Source organism: Arachis hypogaea, chromosome 14 (assembly GCF_003086295.3).
Source record: "Arachis hypogaea cultivar Tifrunner chromosome 14, arahy.Tifrunner.gnm2.J5K5, whole genome shotgun sequence".
Lineage (NCBI taxonomy): Eukaryota > Viridiplantae > Streptophyta > Magnoliopsida > Fabales > Fabaceae > Arachis > Arachis hypogaea.
The window spans coordinates 141,555,460-141,573,574 of NC_092049.1; the positions used below are offsets into that span (position 1 = coordinate 141,555,460).

General features: G+C 32.5%; 4 protein-coding genes across 9 annotated transcripts; 3 read left to right on the forward strand and 1 right to left on the reverse strand.

Moving 5' to 3' along the window:
- The first annotated feature begins 384 nt into the window (after nucleotides 1-384).
- Nucleotides 385-4,459, forward strand: LOC112798123 (glucose-6-phosphate 1-dehydrogenase 2, chloroplastic-like). Of its 3 annotated transcripts, none has more exons than XM_072215616.1 (10): nucleotides 385-1,092; nucleotides 1,233-1,744; nucleotides 1,844-1,938; nucleotides 2,062-2,176; nucleotides 2,335-2,540; nucleotides 2,625-2,774; nucleotides 2,852-2,972; nucleotides 3,062-3,291; nucleotides 3,398-3,598; nucleotides 3,880-4,459. In XM_072215616.1, exons 2-10 carry the CDS (start codon nucleotides 1,505-1,507, stop codon nucleotides 4,133-4,135), a joined length of 1,614 nt encoding a protein of 537 aa, XP_072071717.1. In that variant the 5' UTR covers nucleotides 385-1,092; nucleotides 1,233-1,504; the 3' UTR covers nucleotides 4,136-4,459. The 3 variants fall into 3 exon arrangements, with proteins under 3 accessions (XP_072071717.1, XP_025697089.1, XP_025697090.1); XM_025841304.3 differs by having other exon boundaries at nucleotides 1,515-1,744; XM_025841305.3 differs by having other exon boundaries at nucleotides 619-1,092; nucleotides 1,502-1,744.
- A 1,221-nt stretch (nucleotides 4,460-5,680) lies between these two features.
- LOC112798125 (ACT domain-containing protein ACR4-like) lies at nucleotides 5,681-9,412 on the forward strand. Of its 4 annotated transcripts, XM_025841306.3 has the most exons (7): nucleotides 5,681-5,917; nucleotides 6,009-6,054; nucleotides 6,163-6,277; nucleotides 6,367-6,434; nucleotides 7,438-8,070; nucleotides 8,627-8,731; nucleotides 8,821-9,412. In XM_025841306.3, the coding sequence occupies exons 1-7, from the start codon at nucleotides 5,844-5,846 to the stop codon at nucleotides 9,193-9,195; spliced, it is 1,416 nt and encodes a 471-aa protein (XP_025697091.1). In that variant the 5' UTR covers nucleotides 5,681-5,843; the 3' UTR covers nucleotides 9,196-9,412. The 4 variants fall into 4 exon arrangements, with proteins under 4 accessions (XP_025697091.1, XP_025697093.1, XP_025697092.1 ...); XM_025841308.3 differs by lacking the exon at nucleotides 6,367-6,434 and having other exon boundaries at nucleotides 7,454-8,070; XM_025841307.3 differs by lacking the exon at nucleotides 6,367-6,434 and having other exon boundaries at nucleotides 5,682-5,917; nucleotides 7,451-8,070.
- A 721-nt stretch (nucleotides 9,413-10,133) lies between these two features.
- On the forward strand, nucleotides 10,134-12,792 carry LOC112798126 (uncharacterized). Its single transcript, XM_025841309.3, has 10 exons — nucleotides 10,134-10,455; nucleotides 10,707-10,775; nucleotides 10,939-11,018; nucleotides 11,140-11,239; nucleotides 11,341-11,394; nucleotides 11,622-11,699; nucleotides 11,815-11,912; nucleotides 12,000-12,057; nucleotides 12,177-12,298; nucleotides 12,423-12,792. The coding sequence occupies exons 1-10, from the start codon at nucleotides 10,255-10,257 to the stop codon at nucleotides 12,574-12,576; spliced, it is 1,014 nt and encodes a 337-aa protein (XP_025697094.1). The 5' UTR covers nucleotides 10,134-10,254; the 3' UTR covers nucleotides 12,577-12,792.
- A 227-nt stretch (nucleotides 12,793-13,019) lies between these two features.
- Nucleotides 13,020-14,483, reverse strand: LOC140178498 (uncharacterized). The gene has a single exon (XM_072215618.1). The coding sequence runs from the start codon at nucleotides 14,198-14,200 to the stop codon at nucleotides 13,178-13,180; it is 1,023 nt and encodes a 340-aa protein (XP_072071719.1). The 5' UTR covers nucleotides 14,201-14,483; the 3' UTR covers nucleotides 13,020-13,177.
- Between the last annotated feature and the right edge of the window lie 3,632 nt (nucleotides 14,484-18,115).

Genomic DNA, 18,115 nt, shown 5'->3' on the forward strand with positions numbered 1-18,115 from the left:
CCTTAATTCTTTTTTCTCCCGAATAGTGCACTATTGTCAATTGTACATATAAACCTGCGAAAAGGACTACACAAATAAATAGTAATGTTGGCGTACCTGAATGAAAACAAAAGTTGATGGCTTCATAGCTAATTGATGCAATTTAAGTTTTTGATAAAAACAACAAATAATAGGTGAAAAGTTTAAATTAAACCAATCCATTCTAAATAAGACAAGATAGTCAACTATAGTCGCTAATATGACAATATATAATTAGATAATAGTCTAAACAAAATTATGCCATGCAGTTAACTCCTAAACTAGTGTAAATATAATACTATTAGATGATAATAACAAGCATAAAACAAATATATAACTACATAAAAGATAAAAAAAAAAGGGGGGGGGGGGGGCAAAACCAACCTATGTAATACATAACACTTTTTTTTTTTTTTCTAATTGACCAGAAATCACTTGAAGAAAAGTTCAGGGTCAACAAAATCACAAAAGTTGAGACCATTGACAAATCAAATTGATGTTTGATCTTTGAAGGGTGGTAGAGATAGCAAATTGCAAACCTCAATAAAAATTAAAAACATCTATTTATGGTGGCTCCTTTTGGTTTGGGCCAACCTAACTACCGAATCAGAGGAACAAAAAAGCGCATTGTTCTCTTCCAACTCTGCAAAAGGGACAACGCTGAAAGCACCCTTTCGGAGATCTCAAGGGCCTTAACCTTAATCTTAACCTTCCTTAATCCTTAACCCCTTCCCTCACACACTTTCCCCTCCTTCGGTGTCCCTCGTTTTCTCCGAAGCCTTCTTATTAACTCTCTCTCTCTCTCTTAACCTTTGACGCAAACACAAACACTTCTTCGAAAGCACGCAACAGCTCAACGCTATTTCATGGCTACCATCTGTTCGACGCATTGCCGCTCATACCCTTCGCTGCAACCTGTTTCTTCGCCATCGTCTAAGCTCGGTCACGTGCCGCAGCACGTGACCCTGTCGTCTTCCGCATCGAAGCGGTTCCTTGCAGCTAAGGTGTCCCTGAAATCTCAGTCAGATTCCAACGAGGTTGCCGTTCACACCCACCAGCCACAACAAAGCGATGGTTCGTTCCTCATCGGTTTTGACGCTATCTACTGCAATTTCCTTTGACTTAGCTTGTATTCTTGAAAGTTTGTCATTTTCTGATACCCTTTTGTTTGTTGATTCCGATTTCGAATCTTTGCTGTTTGTTTCTTTTTTCAGCATGCCACAACGCTTTTCATGATCTCTCTTAGCTGAATGTTTATTTACTTAATTAGTTTTCTCCCCTGAAGTTACGTTTTTAACCTAGATGGTTAAGTTAGGAGTGTGTATTCATATCCAAATTGAACACGGTAATGCAATGATTCTAAGAAACTTAGACGAAATACTAATAGCAACAATTTCATGAGATGATACATGATAGGTTGGGAATTTGTGATTTTAGTTGTGTTATGTGGTTTGGAGAATCCTTAGTCTTAATATGCAAATAGCACATGAATGTAGGTGCTGCCACAGCTGCCGCAGTCCCTGTTGATATTGACACTACTCAGAAGCTTTTGAATTCTGAATTATTGTCATTTACCTCGGCGGAGGAGTCTCGAGCTGAAGCCAGCTCTTACAACAATGGGAACGAGTCTGTTAGTATTACTGTCGTTGGAGCCTCTGGAGACCTTGCTAAGAAGAAGATATTTCCGGCCCTCTTTGCACTTTACTATGAGGATTGTCTTCCTAAGGTTGGAATTTTTTTTATCATGGCTTCTGACGTAGTTTTTGAAATATTTGGTTCTATTTGCATGGTTGAGAAGTAAATGTTCGATTTATGGTTATGATAGCACTTCACCATCTTTGGTTATGCTCGAAGTAAGATGACTGATGCTGAACTGAGAACCATGGTTAGCAAGACTCTCACTTGTAGAATTGATAAGAGGTAGACATTATACCTACCAATTGTTTATAGTCATTTACGCTGGTATTATTTAACTTAATTTCCTTATTTGTCATGCTTAAGAAACATGTTTAATGTATGAAAATTTATTCTATTGATTTTCAGAGAGAACTGCGGTGAAAAGATGGATGAGTTTCTTAAGAGATGCTTCTACCATTCTGGTCAGTATGACTCTCAGGAAAACTTTGCAGCGCTGGACAAGAAGCTTAAGGAACATGAGGTAATTTTAATTATGGCGCATCATTTTAATTTGTGTCAAGAACTCAAGATCAACATATGAAGGATGCATGAACTTATCCTTTTCTTTGCATTCTATGTATGCTCTTCTAAGCTTTTCTTTCTGATCTTAATTTAGCCATCTGGTTTTTGCTTTTGTAGAATGGGAAAGCTTCTAATCGCCTGTTCTATCTATCAATTCCTCCAAACATATTCATAGATGCTGTAAAATGTGCCAGTTCATCAGCATCTTCTGGTAATGGTTGGACAAGAGTCATTGTTGAGAAGCCTTTTGGTCGAGATTCAGAATCTTCAGCTGCTTTAACAAAATCGCTCAAGCAGTATCTTCGTGAGGATCAAATTTTCAGGTTTTCTACCTAAACCGATTATGTAATCTACTACTTTACAGACTGTAAGTTTCACTACTTAAAATCATGGAGAATCATATACAGGATTGACCACTACCTGGGGAAAGAGCTTGTGGAAAATCTATCTGTTCTCAGATTTTCAAATCTCATTTTTGAACCATTATGGTCAAGGCAGTACATAAGAAATGTACAGTTCATATTCTCAGAAGATTTTGGCACTGAAGGGCGTGGAGGGTATTGTTTCTTCCTTAGCTTCATTCACACTTTCTAATCTATAGAAGGGATTCTCATTTGTTTACTTATCTGTGCAGGTACTTTGACAATTATGGTATCATAAGAGATATTATGCAGAATCACTTACTTCAAATACTAGCCCTCTTTGCAATGGAAACCCCTGTTAGTTTGGATGCAGAGGATATTAGAAATGAAAAGGTCTCATCGTTATACATCTTGCTTTGAGTTGTTTAAAACAATGTTAAATTTTCTCATCACCAGTGTTTCAACTGGTTAATGGATGTCAGGTTAAAGTTCTTCGTTCAATGAGACCATTGGAACTTGGGACTATGGTTATAGGGCAGTACAAGAGTCACACCAAAGGAGGTGTTACATATCCAGCATACACGGATGACAAAACTGTACCGAAGGACAGCTTAACTCCAACATTTGCTGCAGCTGCCCTTTTCATAGATAACGCAAGATGGGACGGAGTGCCTTTTCTGATGAAGGCTGGGAAAGCATTACACAAAAAGGGGTTAGTGGAAGAAATAGATCTTGTGTTTGTTCGATGCCACCTCTATTCTTTGATTATATTTTTTTTTCTTTAAAAATATTTAAGTAATTTTTTGTCTTGGGTTCAGAGCTGAGATACGGGTACAGTTCAGGCATGTGCCAGGCAACTTGTACAATCGGACTTTTGGGACTGATCTTGATCGGGCCACGAATGAACTTGTTATAAGAGTACAGCCTGATGAAGCTATTTATTTGAAGATCAACAACAAAGTTCCAGGTCTAGGAATGAAATTGGACCGCAGTCATCTGAATCTGCACTATGCAGCAAGGTATTTTCTTTTTACTTGAAAAAAAAAATTAGTTTGTGACCCCTGAAGTTCATCCGTGTTTATATTATACCTGGACACCTTATTAATGTTACCATCTTACATTGTCATGGAAAAATTTTAATGTCACATTGATCTAATGTCAACATTAATGTTTTACACACTATTCATGATTCTATGATTTCCAACTTATTTGTTGCCTCACTTGTGAAAATTCAGACTCTATTTGTAATGGTCATTTTCTTTGATCATTTAAGCCGACCTTTTCTTTTTATTTATTTCAGATATTCGAAGGAGATTCCAGATGCATATGAGAGGCTACTTCTGGATGCCATCGAAGGAGAAAGAAGACTCTTTATACGCAGCGATGAGCTCGATGCTGCATGGTCACTCTTTACACCTGTATTGAAGGAGCTAGAAGAGAAACGGGTAGTTCCAGAGTACTATCCTTATGGTAGTCGGGGTCCGGTTGGCGCTCACTATCTTGCCGCCCGATACAATGTCCGGTGGGGTGACCTTGGGATAGACATGGATCAATGATCGTGACATTTTTTTCGTCTGTCGCAGTCGCGATCAGCCTCGGATGTTAGCTATAATGCAAATGTCTGGTTTGTGGTTTCTTCTTGAAGTGCAGCTTGTCTCATACTATTATTATCATTGTTGCTTCCCTAGAAGATAGGTTTGAGGCATACATGAATTCATGTAAAGCATCAAAGCAGAAGAATAAAACGTTTAGATTTTAAATTCTTTTTTTTTTTATTATCTGTTTTTTAGGGTGCAAGAAATAGGAGTTCAAAGATGTTTCATGCAGATGTAGTTCCCAATCAATTTTAGCTATTTAATGTAGGTGCCTACTTTAGTAAAGATGTCAAAAATATTTTTTTATCAGAATATTTGTTTAACTACATTTTAAAAGCGTGATTTATGAGAGAAAATAACAGTTTAAAAGAAATAGTAACGCTTTTAAATAAAAATAACATGTTTATAACGTACTAAAATCAAACTCATTATAAAAATCTACTTAATATAATAATATTAGAGAACAAATAATGTTCAACCAAACTAATATCTTATGGCATATTATAATATTTGTTCAATAGTATAATTCACTATTTGTCCTTTTGGTTTATATACAACAACTAATTAATTAGTTTTGAATCTCCTCTTATAGACAACTTCAAAATGTGTTACATTTCAAGAGAATTTTGGTAGATTTGCAAACACAATTATTTCATACAATTAATAGCAAGTTATTTTTCATTTGAGAAATAACCGCTAATGTGAAATAATTATAAGTAATATAACATGTGATATTATGAATTACATATATTATGTAATGCTTCTTATGCATTACAAATATTATGAATTACTTGTGAGTTGTGACAGGAATTCAAGGGCACGAGAGGATTAAGAAGGACACGAGAAAATCATATCCATTCCATATTTGCATTTGCATTAATATATTTGTAATGTATGCCAACTCATCCTACGTTGTTTCATAATCTTTTGACAAAAAACATGTTAGAGAAATTGGGTTCCAACCACACATCCTAAGTTTTTTCTTCTAGAAATGTTATTAGAAATTTACCAAATATACCACAGAAATATTAAATGCCACATTGGACTATTCATAACGTCATATTCATTTTACAAGTCTTTCCTTTATTTTTTGTTGCCATAGTGTTATTATTCATTTTTTTTCAAGAAAATGAAATAAAAAAATTTTGAATTCCACTCAACTTAATTCTCATAACAAATATTTGACTGAATTAATAACTTTCTCTTTTAACATCACATCAATTTAAGATAAATATAATAATAAAATTTACTTAGGAGACAGCCACCACTTCATCATCCAACTAAATACTCTTATTTAATTATCAAATGTAATCAAATATGTTATAAAGTTATTTTATAATATCAACCAATAAAAATCATAAAAAAATTATCAACATATATAGTCTTTTTATATACATATAATTACTCATTATGATATGAACTTTTTCATAATTTCTGCTAATATATAAATAATAATCTCAAAAGCCAAACAGCAAATATAAATACACACACAAAACCAAAGAAAAAAAAAAGAAAAAGACACAAAATAAACAGAGTATATCAGTATACCTCTCTCTCTCTCTCTCTCTCTCTCTCTCTCTCTCTGTTATCGTTATCACAACACAACACACCTCGTACTGTGTTCTGTTCTGTACTTCTGTTGTGCTCTGTTCCGTAGCCATACCCCAAAATGGATTTTCGGTACTTTTCTATGCCTACGGACGATGAATTTGAGAAGCTTCTCATTCGGATGAATCCTCCAAGGTCAAAATAAAACACCATTGTTTTAAGATTTTCCTTAGTTTATATTCTTGTTCTTTAATCTGAGCTTTTCTTCTTCTTTTTTTTTTTCCAGAGTAACTGTGGACAACAGTTCTAGCAAAACAGCCACATTGATAAAGGTTTCAAATTTTGAAAGCTTGTTTGAAAATTTTGGGTTTATCCTTTTAGCATTGCAAAAGGGTCATCAAAAAACACTGAATTTAATTGAAATTCTGAATTTTTTGTAGGTTGATGGTGCAAATAGGTGTGGGATATTATTGAAGATGGTTCAAACTCTGATTGATATGAACATCATTATAAATAGAGCTTACATTTCCTCTGATGGAGAATGGTTTATGGATGGTAATAAGCTTCTAAATTCTCTCCAATTTTTTTTTATATATTTTTTGTCCTTTTTTTTTGGGCTTCAACTACCACTATGCAAAATCCAGTGTTTCATTGTACGGATCAAAATGGGAATAAGCTTCTTGAAGATAATTTAGCCGACAGAATTCAACAGGTACATTTGAATAACCAACTTTTTTGTTGAGATAGAAAACTGGGCCACACTTGACCCACCAAACTGTTAAAAGATGGTGTTTCGGGTTTGGGCAGGCTTGGGCCGTGAGCCCATCTAATTATTTTCTTATTTTGCTTATCTATAGTTTTTTGTTCTTATTTTGTTAATATCTAATTTTATTGGTTTTCTTTTATGATGAGCAAAAACTATACTATTGTGTTTTATAAGACCTTTATCAAATATATGTTACATGTTTTGTGATTTGCATATTTTTACAACTAAATAATTAGCTACTAAAATAATCAAACTTGTTTACAATAATATAATTAAAAGAAAATGATTAGATATCAAATATATATTTCTATAGTGGACGAGTTATAGCTCAAATGACATAGTCTCTCCATACTCATCTAGAGATCGCGGATTTGAGTCTTCCTATCTTTGGAAAAAGATACATATTGACTAATTGTTAGTTAATATTTGGTGTACATATAATATGTGTGTATCATCATCATCATCATCATGGAACATGGAACATGGATGCAATACATTGAATACCTCCTAGTCCTACCATTAAGCTCCTAATCTTTGTCTTTTATACAAAATGAGAAATGGGATACAAGGGAAAAAGGATATGGTTCTGTTTATGAACAATTTGTATCATATTAGATCACAAATATATTGAAAATGAACCCAACAATACAAGAAGCACTAATTAGTAATCAGTGAAAATTCATGTGTAGTTGTCTTCATATGAAGTTGTTAATTAAGAATCGTTAGATGATTTGATATGTTTGGCTAAATTATTATCTAACGATCTCAACTAACAACTTTACATGAAGATAATTGCATATGAGTTTCCACTTTAGTAATTAGTTCTCATACTTGAATTAGCTAAATAGTTTTAGACTGCATAAACTGTATACTATTTAGAACTCTAATCACAATTTAAAACCATAAGTCATATACTGATATCTTTGTTTCCCCTCTTGACTCATCTTAGTCACTTGGTCCAGCAGCCTTTGGTTTCCAAGCTCTTAGGAGATCCATTGGAGTTGAAGTTGAATCCGTTTTAGAACACACAACAATCGAATTAACCGGAAAAGACCGGCCGGGACTACTCTCGGAGATTTTCGCCATCCTGGCAGACCTTAAATGCAATGTGTTAGCAGCAGAAGTATGGACACACAATTCAAGAATGGCATCAGTTCTTTACATAACTGATGAGGCAACAAAGTTGCCAATCAACAATCCTGAACATCTTGCAAAGATCAAGCAGCTCTTGTTCTATGTTCTTAGAGGGGACATAGAAAACAAGAGTGGTGGTGTTGATGCCAACACTGCTGTTGTCTCTGTTGGATCAACTCACAAGGAAAGGAGGCTGCACCAGATGATGTATGCTAATCGAGATTACGACACGTGTGATGAGGATTGTAATGGATCAACAAGTGATGAGAGTAACAAGAAGAAACCAATTGTGACTGTTGATTATTGTGCTGATAAAGTTTACACGGTTGTGAACTTGAGGTGCCTTGATAGGCCAAAGTTGCTCTTTGATGCTGTTTGCACTCTCACTGATATGCAGTATGTTGTTTACCATGGAACTGCCATTGCTGAAGGACCAGAGGCATATCAGGTTTCTGAATTCATATTTATATGTAATTGATAAATACTTTTAGTAGTTTTGTCCCTGCTAATTCTATCATACCTGTTCCTGTGTGAAAATAGACTCCGAGGTATAGCATGTTTTGTTAGTGTTTGCCGTTGGGTACCTGCAAAGGGACTCCAACGCTCAAGTTAGTAAAAGTAGAAGATAAATATGAGTTATTCAGAATGAATAACGTACCTCTTTCATGTCAGGAATGGATATATTTATAGAATTGTTATGGTAGGATTACTCTGATATTGTGGAGTTGTTACTTAGTGGGTCTAATTATGTGATAACTGCTCTTTAGTGAGCTTTTTTAGAGAGATTTGCGGAGAGATTCTTGTGCCATCTGAGTTGGCACGTAGTTATTTGATTGTATAGGATAAGTTCGTTAGGAGAGCAAAGCACGTACTCCTGCACATGTGTATTTAGTTTTAACCGGATTCCGATTTATAGTTTTGCTTAGCCGAATTATAGGCAACGAACGGATCAATACCAATTACCAACATTCACTTTAGTAGTTTTTTTTCTTCCTTTGTAACAGGAATATTATATAAGGCATATAGATGGATATCCAATCAGCTCTGAAGCAGAAAGGCAAAGAGTGATTCATTGCTTGGAAGCTGCTATTAAAAGAAGAACTTCTGAAGTACTATAATGGATTCTAAATTTTCTAATATAACCTGTTTGTTATAATTGATACATATTAATTAATTAATACTTGATTAATTATTACAGGGCATACAACTAGAATTTTGTTGTGAAGATAGAGTTGGGCTTCTCTCAGATGTAACTCGAATATTCAGAGAGAATGGATTTTCAGTAATTCGTGCTGAAGTTACAACAAGAGATTGTAAAGCCATGAATGTGTTCTATGTTGCTGATGCATATGGTGCTCCTGTTAAGACTGAAACAATTGAAGCTGTTAGAAAAGAAATTGGCTTCACCATACTTCATGTCAAGAATAATGATAACAATAACAATGTAATGAATGTATTCTCATCATCAAAGGATACAACACCCCAAGAGAGTGGAAGATTTTCTTTGTCTAATCTTTTTAAAATGAGGTCTGTCAAGTTCTTCTGCAAAAGCTTTATGGGGTCTTTTTCTTGAACTATTTCATATTATTATATGTTGTAATTTCATAAGAGGTGTGTGTGTGTGTGTGTGTGATATTCACTTTTCTGGTGAGTATTTTATGTACACTTGGGGGGAAAAAAAAGAAAGAAAATAGGAAATAGTAAATTGATTCTGTTCAATTTGTTATTGTAATGATTTATGGTTGATCTCTTTGGATCTTTTTTAGTATAAAATTGTAATCAATTTGTCAGATTATAGAGCTTGGTGTATGTAGTAGGCATATTTATTTGTAGCATATTTAATAAATCTCTCATTTTCTTTTTTTTTTTAATTATTTTCGATCATGTTATATATATATTAAAAAATTAATCATAAAAATTGTCATTTATATAAATTATATATTAAAATACAGAATACATATTAAAAATAAATTAATAATATATATTTGTACAGAAATTTAGTGATTATTTTTTGTATATATATATCATATTTTAACACATATTTTATACCTAAAGAGTTAATTTTTATTACAATTAGGTAACATTTGATGGAGAGACAGAAACGGAAAGACTGAAACTGAGAGACAGAGACTAAGAGACAGAGATTGAAATAAATTTTAATATTTTGTTTGGTGCAAAATGAGAGATAGAAATTAAAACAAAAATAAAACTCTAATTTAATTTGTACAAAAGGTAAAATTAGAATTAATTAATTGAAATGAGAGTATTTTATGTATAAAATGTTATTAAAGTTTTAATTTCTATCTCTAAAAATTTTAGTCCTCTGTGTTCCTACTTCTTAGAGGTACTATAAAATACTGAAATTTTGGAGACAAAGACAAAAATTTTAATACCAATCTCTAAATCAACAAATACAATACTAAATTTCAGTCTCTCAATCTCTCTCTCTCACAGTACCTCAAAAACAAACGGTATCCTAATTTATTTAACTCATTGAAGAATTCATGCAATAAGGTTAAGAGTTTTATCTATACACGTGGCAATATTTTGGAAGCTGCACAAAGCAATAAGTCAATAACAATAAGAAATTAAAAAATAATAATAAAATAAGAAATTGCACTTGCACACGAAAATGGTGGCACTGTTGAGGCTTAACACCCTGGTTTCACTTTCAGGTTTATGTCCAACAAGACATTATTGTTATTATTCGAGGAAACCAAGGTTACCCTTCAGAATCAGAATGGCATCAATCACTGAAACTGAAGCTGAAACTGCTTCAGCTTCCAAAGTCATCTTGGATTCTCATCTCCATGTGTGGGCTTCCCCTCATGAGGTTTTTGTTAAATTTATAATTAGGAAAAATAAATAAACATCATACATGTTTTGGTGACTCTTAAATCTTAGAGGAAATTAATGCATACTTATAGAAAGGAATCAAGTTGAATTTCACTGAACTTCAGCAGAAGTCATGTAATTTTGCCCTATCTTTTGATAAACTTGTTCATACCATGTATCACTGATTTTATATATTACATGCAAACTTTTTATTTTATTTATTTATTTATTGTTAACTTTGAAATGAAGGCTGCTACATTCCCTTACCATCCTGGACAAGAGCCCACTTTAGCAGGACATGCTGATTTTTTACTTCAGGTATATATATATATGCTTCAATTTAATTTCTTCTGTTATCTCTCTTTTCATGTTTATATAGTTGGTGATATTTCAAGAAATTTGTAACTGCTTCATGTTAGTTACATGGGAACTGATGATGGTGACTGGATTTGTGTTTGTGCACACATTCTGAGATGCTCAGTGTATGGAGGAAGCAGGAGTAGATAGTGCACTCATTGTGCAGCCAATTAATCATAAATTTGATCATAATTATGTCACAAGGTAAAATCAAAGATCAAACATTTTCTTAAATATTATGTTCAACATGTTTGATTTCATGAATTTCTGAGCTATGCTTGATCTGATAGCTGTTACCATATACTTATTCTTGTTTATTGGTCAGTGTTTTGAAGAAATATCCAACCAAATTTGTTGGGTGCTGCCTTGCTAATCCAGCTGATGATGGCAGTGGGCTTAAGCAGTTTGAAGATCTTGTTTTGAAGGTCTAATGGATATTTCTTCTTTATATCATTCATATGGTTTATTTTCTTTTCTTTTATTTATTCAGACGTAGCAAATGAAGTTTTCTCTTTGTTCATGGTAGGATGGTTATCGCGTCGTGCGGTTTAACCCTTATTTGTGGCCATCTGGCAAGAAGGTAGGCAACCCCTTTTTTATTTCTTTTAAGGAAATCATACATGTATAAGTGCATAGGCGCGCGCGCACGCACACAAACATGCAGTATAAAGTAAAGCAGGAAAGGGAAATGAAAAGTAGATCAATATGCAGATCAAGAAAGAAAAGATGTTAATATGTTAAGATCATATGCTGTATTGCATCAAAACTAAGAATGAATTTTCTTTTATTTGAATGATGTTAGTATAGATGACAAATGAAGTTGGAAAAGCAATGTTTCAAAAGGCTGGAGAACTCAAAGTACCAGTCAGCATCATGTGTATGAAGGTGTGTTTCACTATTTCCTTGTATCATTGACACAAAACTATAATCTAAAAGTATTTCCAGTTGTGACCAATGATTAATTTGATGAAACTAAAAGACTATGGTTCAACAACTTCAGGGGCTTGATTTGCATATTTCAGAAATTGAACAACTGTGCACAGAATTTCCCTCAACAATTGTGATACTTGATCACTTGGCCTTCTGCAAACCACCACTGTGAGATATTTAATATAGTATAATCACTCTTGCAATGACAGAGAAAATGGAATCTTATTTATGAATTTAGTGAATATCACATTGCAGAACTGATCAAGAACAGCTTATCTTTTCTAGGCTCTTAAATCTATCTAGATTCCCTCAAGTAAGTGCCTGATAGTTTCTTCATGAACATAATCCCCAAACCTTTTACATAAGAAGAAATTAAATATTGACAATATAAGATTTTGGAAATGAATCTTCTAATCCTTTTATTTTGAACAGATGTATGTGAAATTTAGTGCCCTTTTCAGAGTTTCAAGAGAGAAACATCCTTATCTGGATTTGTCAACTCTCTTGTCTCAAATTGTCTCTAGCTTTGGTGCTAACCGTGTAATGTGGGGCAGGTAAACTACCTTAAAACCATTGAACTTTGTAAAAAACACCAACTAGGATTGGCAAAGTCATGATGGGGTTTTATTCATGTAACCAAATCATATGACAAATCTCAAATCACACATCTTTCTGCAGTGATTTTCCATTTGTTGTCCCTGAATGTGGTTACAAAGAGGCCAAAGAAGCTGTCAATCTAATTGCCAATAAGGCATCTCTTTCTCCATCTGATTTGGAGTGGATCATGGGGAAAACAGCCACACAACTGTTTCAAAGCCACTCAGCATCTTAAAACTTGGAATAATAGAAAAGTATTGTTGCTTCTTGGCAAAATTTTTCATCTGGTTTGGAGTTTAATATATACAATTCTGTGTTGAATGTAATATATACAATTGTAACAATTCAAGCATATGTCCTCCTTAATCATCACCTAGTCCTATTCTGAATACTATGTATGCTAACTTGTAATAAGGTTCAATGGTGTTCTGCAAAATTTATTTGCTGAAAATCCAAAAGCTTCAAAATTGTTAGTTTAAGTAATCATAGTTGCCGTCTTTATACGAAGATTATAAGTGAAAATCGATAGATTGATTTGATATATTTGACTAAATTGTTACGAAAAATAGTCACCCAAAATTTAATCACACAAGAAAATAGTGAATTGCAAGTTGTACACGCCAAAAGTACTAACATTATAGAACCAGGAGAGATTCAGAAGAATTGAGAGGCAACATATTTCCAAAACTCATTGGGAAGCCACTTCATTGTAGAACATCAATAAGAAAGGAGTATTACATTAGATTTGCAGAAAAAATGAAACTTCAAAGACCAAACAAATTAATTAAAAAACAAAAGAAATAGTAAGAGGTTCCCAATTGACTAAGATGGAAGCATTATTTGTTCATATTTTGTTTGTGTTTGGCATCACTACAATTTCTTCTCTTGTTCCTCCTCATCTTGTCACAAGCAAATGCTCTTTCAAGTTGCTCCACTCTCTTAGACAGAGAAGTAAGAAGCTGAGTCTGCATCTCATTCCTCTCACATAACTTGGCCATCATCTTCATCATTCTCTCATTATCCTCCATCATCTTCTCCAACATCTCCCTATGCTTCCCTTCTCTTCTTTCTTCATCACCATTCCCTTCTTCCTCTTCCTCCTCCTCCTCCTCCTCCTCCTCTTCTTCATTCTTCACCACACAATTATTCTCATTCTCCTCAACCAAACTTGTTCCTACACTCTCTTCTCTCTCCCCATCACCCTCCTCTTTCTCTTCTATCTTGTATGATTCTGAAACACATTGAATATCAACTCCAGAATCTTCCATTTTCTCCTCTTCTTTCTCTTCTACAGAAGAATTCATGCATGATTCTGAAACACACTTAATATCTGCTCCAGAATCATCATCCATAACCTCCATCTTCTCCTCCTCTTTCTCTTCAGAAACTTCAACCACCTTCTCCTCTTCCTGCACCATAGCATCATTTTCTTCAACAACACAAGCAGATTCTGATTCAACCATCTCTTGCAATGCAATAGCCTTCTTAATCACACTCTTCCTACATTCCCTAACCCCATACCAAGAACTCAGCACCCTAACCGAATCAAGCTTCAAAAGCAAGTTCATGATGGTCTCGCTGAGCCTCACTCTCTCCCTCTGGTCCCTCTTAATCACCTCCATTGAAGCATAAACCCTAGCCTCAACACTCTGCAACTCAACACGTAACCCCATGATCCTCTTCAACGCATTCCTCACAAAAAACCCTCTCAGAACCTTCTGGATCTTGATGGCAGAGTTCTCTCTACTACGTTCTGAACCCACGAAGTGAATGGGAATAGTTCTAACCTTAGAGGGTGTCCTCTGTCTATACGAGGGTACTACGTTGTTGTTGTTGATGATGTTCTTCATGTTCATCATTCTTCGTGTGCTTCTGATTTGATGCGAAGTTGAATTTAGATATCTTTTTTCTTTTTTGTGTGTTTGTTTTTTTAGTGTGATGATTTTAAGGTTTAAGGTTATGGAGGAATTTATATTGGAGAATGTGAAAAGTTTCGAGAAGTTTCGGGAGAGTTTGAGGTTTCTCTGAGAAAAACGAAGAAGAAGAAGAAAGAAAGGAATAGAAGCTGGGTTATGTCTTTGCTGACGTGGCTTATTAAAATATAAAATATTTTAAGTTAAATAAAATAAACACGTTCTGGGTGGCCAATAATATCTCTTCGTTCTAGATAACTGTCGAATCTTCTTGAATCTCAGAATCTGACTAGCTTTCCAAAAATATTCATAACGTATTCCACCAGGTTAGTTATTATTAACTTTGTTTTTTGGTCAACGATATAAATATTTGACTTTTTTTTATTTATTTCTCAAACACGCAAACTCTTAAATGAGTATGGAAAGATTATGCCATTTAAACTATAACTTATTGACATATTTGACTTTTTTTTAGTAGATTAACTATTGTGGTTTGAAATTTAATTTGGAAGACTGTTACTAGATTAAAAAATATATTCTAAAAAATTGTGTTTTTTAATATATTATATTTGGATATTAGCATTTTCGTATTAAATATTTGTTTATATTGTATTATAAATTGTTTGGATTTTTTAAATATCTTTAAGAATAAAAAAAGAGTTTTTTTTAACAATAAAAACTAAAACATAATATAAATTTTTTTGTCAATTTTTGTTCACTTGATATGAGAATATCAAGTATTCACATTTTGAAATGAGAATTAAAAATTTAAATTTGCGCTAAATAAATGTTTTCAAATATTTACTAAGATAGTCATACAAAAAAAAGTCCACTAAGATTAAGATATAAGATGTGAATTATTATTCTTGTAATCTAAATTTTATTCAATTAAATGTAATTTATATTTTAAATGAGCTAAATCTTTCTTAATTGAGAAATGTGTTGTTTTTTTTTTTTTTTGGTCCTATGAAATTTGTAATACTATGATGGGCTAAATTCAACTGTGTTGCCATGTGAAAACAAAAACGAAAGGAAGTTTCCGAACTTGTTTATTGTTGGGCCTACAAATCATCAGCCCATAACTGTTTTTGGTTGGTATTATCCTATTCATTGGGCCCATTTAAATTGCGATGTGAATTGGCCCGCTTAGATTGCATAAATAGTCCACCCAAAACAATAGTGCGTAAGTACAAAATAGCTCCACTTTTTGTTACCCCAAAAAAAAAAAAGCTCCACTTTTAGGCTGAGTTTGGTAAAGCTTTTGCTTTTTAAAAGTAGCTTATGAAAGCTGTCTTTTAAAAGATAGCTTTTTAAAAGCTGCAGCACTTGCGTTTGGTAAAATCAAATTAAAAATGGCTTTTAATAAGTACAAGCACCACAATTATGTTTGGTAAAACAGCTTTTAAAAGTTGAAAAAATTATAATAAACATGTTTATAACAAAAAATAAATTTGTTTCAAATTTTTTAAAAATTTATATAATATTTTAAAATAAAATAATGTTAAAATAAAAAATTCATAATAAACATAAATATAATAAATAAATTCTTTTATTTTTTAACTTTAAAATTTTATATAAGTATCATAAAAATTTATTTTATCCTAAATATCATCACTAAAAATAAAAAATAAAAAATATATGAAGATTAGGTTGAAAAATAAAAAATATATGAAGATTGTGTTAGAATTTGTGAAGGTTAGGATGAGAAGTTAGAAATATATGAGGATTTCAATGGCAATATAATAGCGAGAAATATGTGCGGAAAAATGAAAAAAAATTGGTAAGCATAAGCCAGCTTTAAAAAGCTCCCTCTTAGGTGCTTTCAAAAGCACCCCAAACTTTTAAAAGCCGTAAGCACAAGCACTTGGACTTTTTAATTTACCAAACGCAAAATAACGTGCTTGTGCTTTTAAAAAGCACAAGCACCTCTTGAAAAAGCTTTACCAAACTCAGCCTTACTTGTGAACAATGTCGTCATGCACAAAAAAAATATAGAGGACTCAATTCCTCTTTTATATGTGAGCGTTACAATTCAAAGTCATTTTCATTTTACAATCCAATGAAAAAATAATACTTTTTTACTATCGTTATTGTTGGTCTATTCTAGTTTTATGTAAAATTGCATAGAATAGCTTTATAAATTAAATTTTGTACTTTTTTCAAATGGCGAGCACATGTCAATATAGTAAAGCTAACATTAATAGAGTAATCACTTGTGTTTTAAGTTTCAACATGCATTTGGACATACATAATTACAAAATATTTTGTACATACTAAAATTTAATCATGATGTATTTATGTATATTTATATATTATTTATATATGTTTAATATATTTTTATATAAATAATTAATTTTTAATATACACGTAATATAATTAAATAATAATTAAACATAGCGTTACTATCACATAAATCTACACCATATTTATTTAACTGGATATTCAAAAATATATCTAGACATTTAGGCTGTGTTTATTTCTAAAAATAGGATAAGATAAGACATGAGAACAAGGCATAAAAGATAGAGACATAAAATTTAGTATTCTTGTATTCTGTTTGATAATAAAGTACAATAAATTATAGAAATCTAATTTATTCTCATTTTTTTTATTCAAAAAAGTTCATAAAAAATATAATAATAAAAAAATATAATTATGAAAAATTAACAAAAAAAAAAAAACAAAAACAAAAAATAAGTTGTGTCTTTTCTTAGTGTCTCAATGACCTTTCTATCATTACACAAAATATACTAATTTAGTATCTTTGAACACAATATCTTTATTCATATCTCATCTGTCAAACACGACTTTATGTCTCTATATCCATATCTTAGTGTCCCATTCTTATAAACAAACGCAACCTTACATACACTCATATGCTAAAGTCATGCAATGCCTACATATATAGGGGTAGAAAAATTTGTTGACGATTGACTCTTTTTCTTTTGACTATTAGTATAATAAAAAGATAGAGCATGTCTTTCTCTTCTTTTTGGAAAGCAACAAATTAGATAGAGCAAGGTTTGAAGAGGAGACACCCCTATATATATTTAGCATTGAGAGAGGGTTGATGGAATATATGATGAGTTAAGACATGCATGGAACGATGTATGTGTTAGTAGCTTTTTACTTTCTTGTGATTTCCAATGCATAGAAAAATTTGGAAGAAAATAATGAAGTAGTGAAGAAGGGTTGCGCCGCCCATATCAGCAGAGACAGGGGGGCAGACCACGCGGTTTCTCTTATTTAGACAACATCGAACTGCCACTTTGTCACTTCTTTAGGTGAACATATTATATCCCTATACCCCCTATATTCCATACAAACAATTAATTCTTCTCTTTCTTTCATTTATTCAACTTCAATCCCATTACTCTTTATCTTAGATTCACAGCCTAATTTCATATTATTGTATAGGAAAAATTATCAAAATATATACACAAATTATATTGTTAATAAAAATATTTAAAAAATAATAAAAATAATTAGATATATCTTTTTTAAGAAGAGTTTTTGCAAATATAATTAAAAAAATTAAATATTTTTATCTTTAAAATTTAATAAATTTATAATTTTTTGTCGTGAGTAGCCGAACATGGCTAATTTTTTTTGTTATGAGGTTGACATGTGTGAGTTATACTGAGTTATGGAGTATTGAGAAGATATACACGGTTGTGACGGCGTTTAATTTTTTGTTTTAGTGGGAAGAAATCGGACCGTCCAATTTTACTGCAGAGAGAGAGGGACACACAAATTGGACCATCCGATTTGTGTGAAGCAGAATTTCGTGAATACTGAAATCGGACCTAAGATTTTCTGCCAATACACAAATCGGACATAGGGTTTTCAGTACCTCCAATC

What these genes read in the sequence shown, in the direction of transcription:
- LOC112798123 (XM_025841304.3), top strand. Translation starts at nt 885, where the DNA reads ATGGCTACCATCTGTTCGACGCATTGCCGCTCATACCCTTCGCTGCAA. An exon ending in ATGAGGATTGTCTTCCTAAG is followed by an intron (nt 1,745 to 1,843) that starts GTTGGAATTTTT and finishes TGGTTATGATAG; the next exon opens with CACTTCACCATCTTTGGTTA. An exon ending in GGCACTGAAGGGCGTGGAGG is followed by an intron (nt 2,775 to 2,851) that starts GTATTGTTTCTT and finishes TTATCTGTGCAG; the next exon opens with GTACTTTGACAATTATGGTA.
- LOC140178498 (XM_072215618.1), bottom strand. Translation starts at nt 14,200, where the DNA reads ATGATGAACATGAAGAACATCATCAACAACAACAACGTAGTACCCTCG.
- LOC112798126 (XM_025841309.3), top strand. Translation starts at nt 10,255, where the DNA reads ATGGTGGCACTGTTGAGGCTTAACACCCTGGTTTCACTTTCAGGTTTA. An exon ending in GCCTTCTGCAAACCACCACT is followed by an intron (nt 11,913 to 11,999) that starts GTGAGATATTTA and finishes ATCACATTGCAG; the next exon opens with AACTGATCAAGAACAGCTTA. An exon ending in ATCTATCTAGATTCCCTCAA is followed by an intron (nt 12,058 to 12,176) that starts GTAAGTGCCTGA and finishes TATTTTGAACAG; the next exon opens with ATGTATGTGAAATTTAGTGC.
- LOC112798125 (XM_025841306.3), top strand. Translation starts at nt 5,844, where the DNA reads ATGGATTTTCGGTACTTTTCTATGCCTACGGACGATGAATTTGAGAAG. An exon ending in TGGAGAATGGTTTATGGATG is followed by an intron (nt 6,278 to 6,366) that starts GTAATAAGCTTC and finishes TGCAAAATCCAG; the next exon opens with TGTTTCATTGTACGGATCAA. An exon ending in AAGGACCAGAGGCATATCAG is followed by an intron (nt 8,071 to 8,626) that starts GTTTCTGAATTC and finishes CCTTTGTAACAG; the next exon opens with GAATATTATATAAGGCATAT.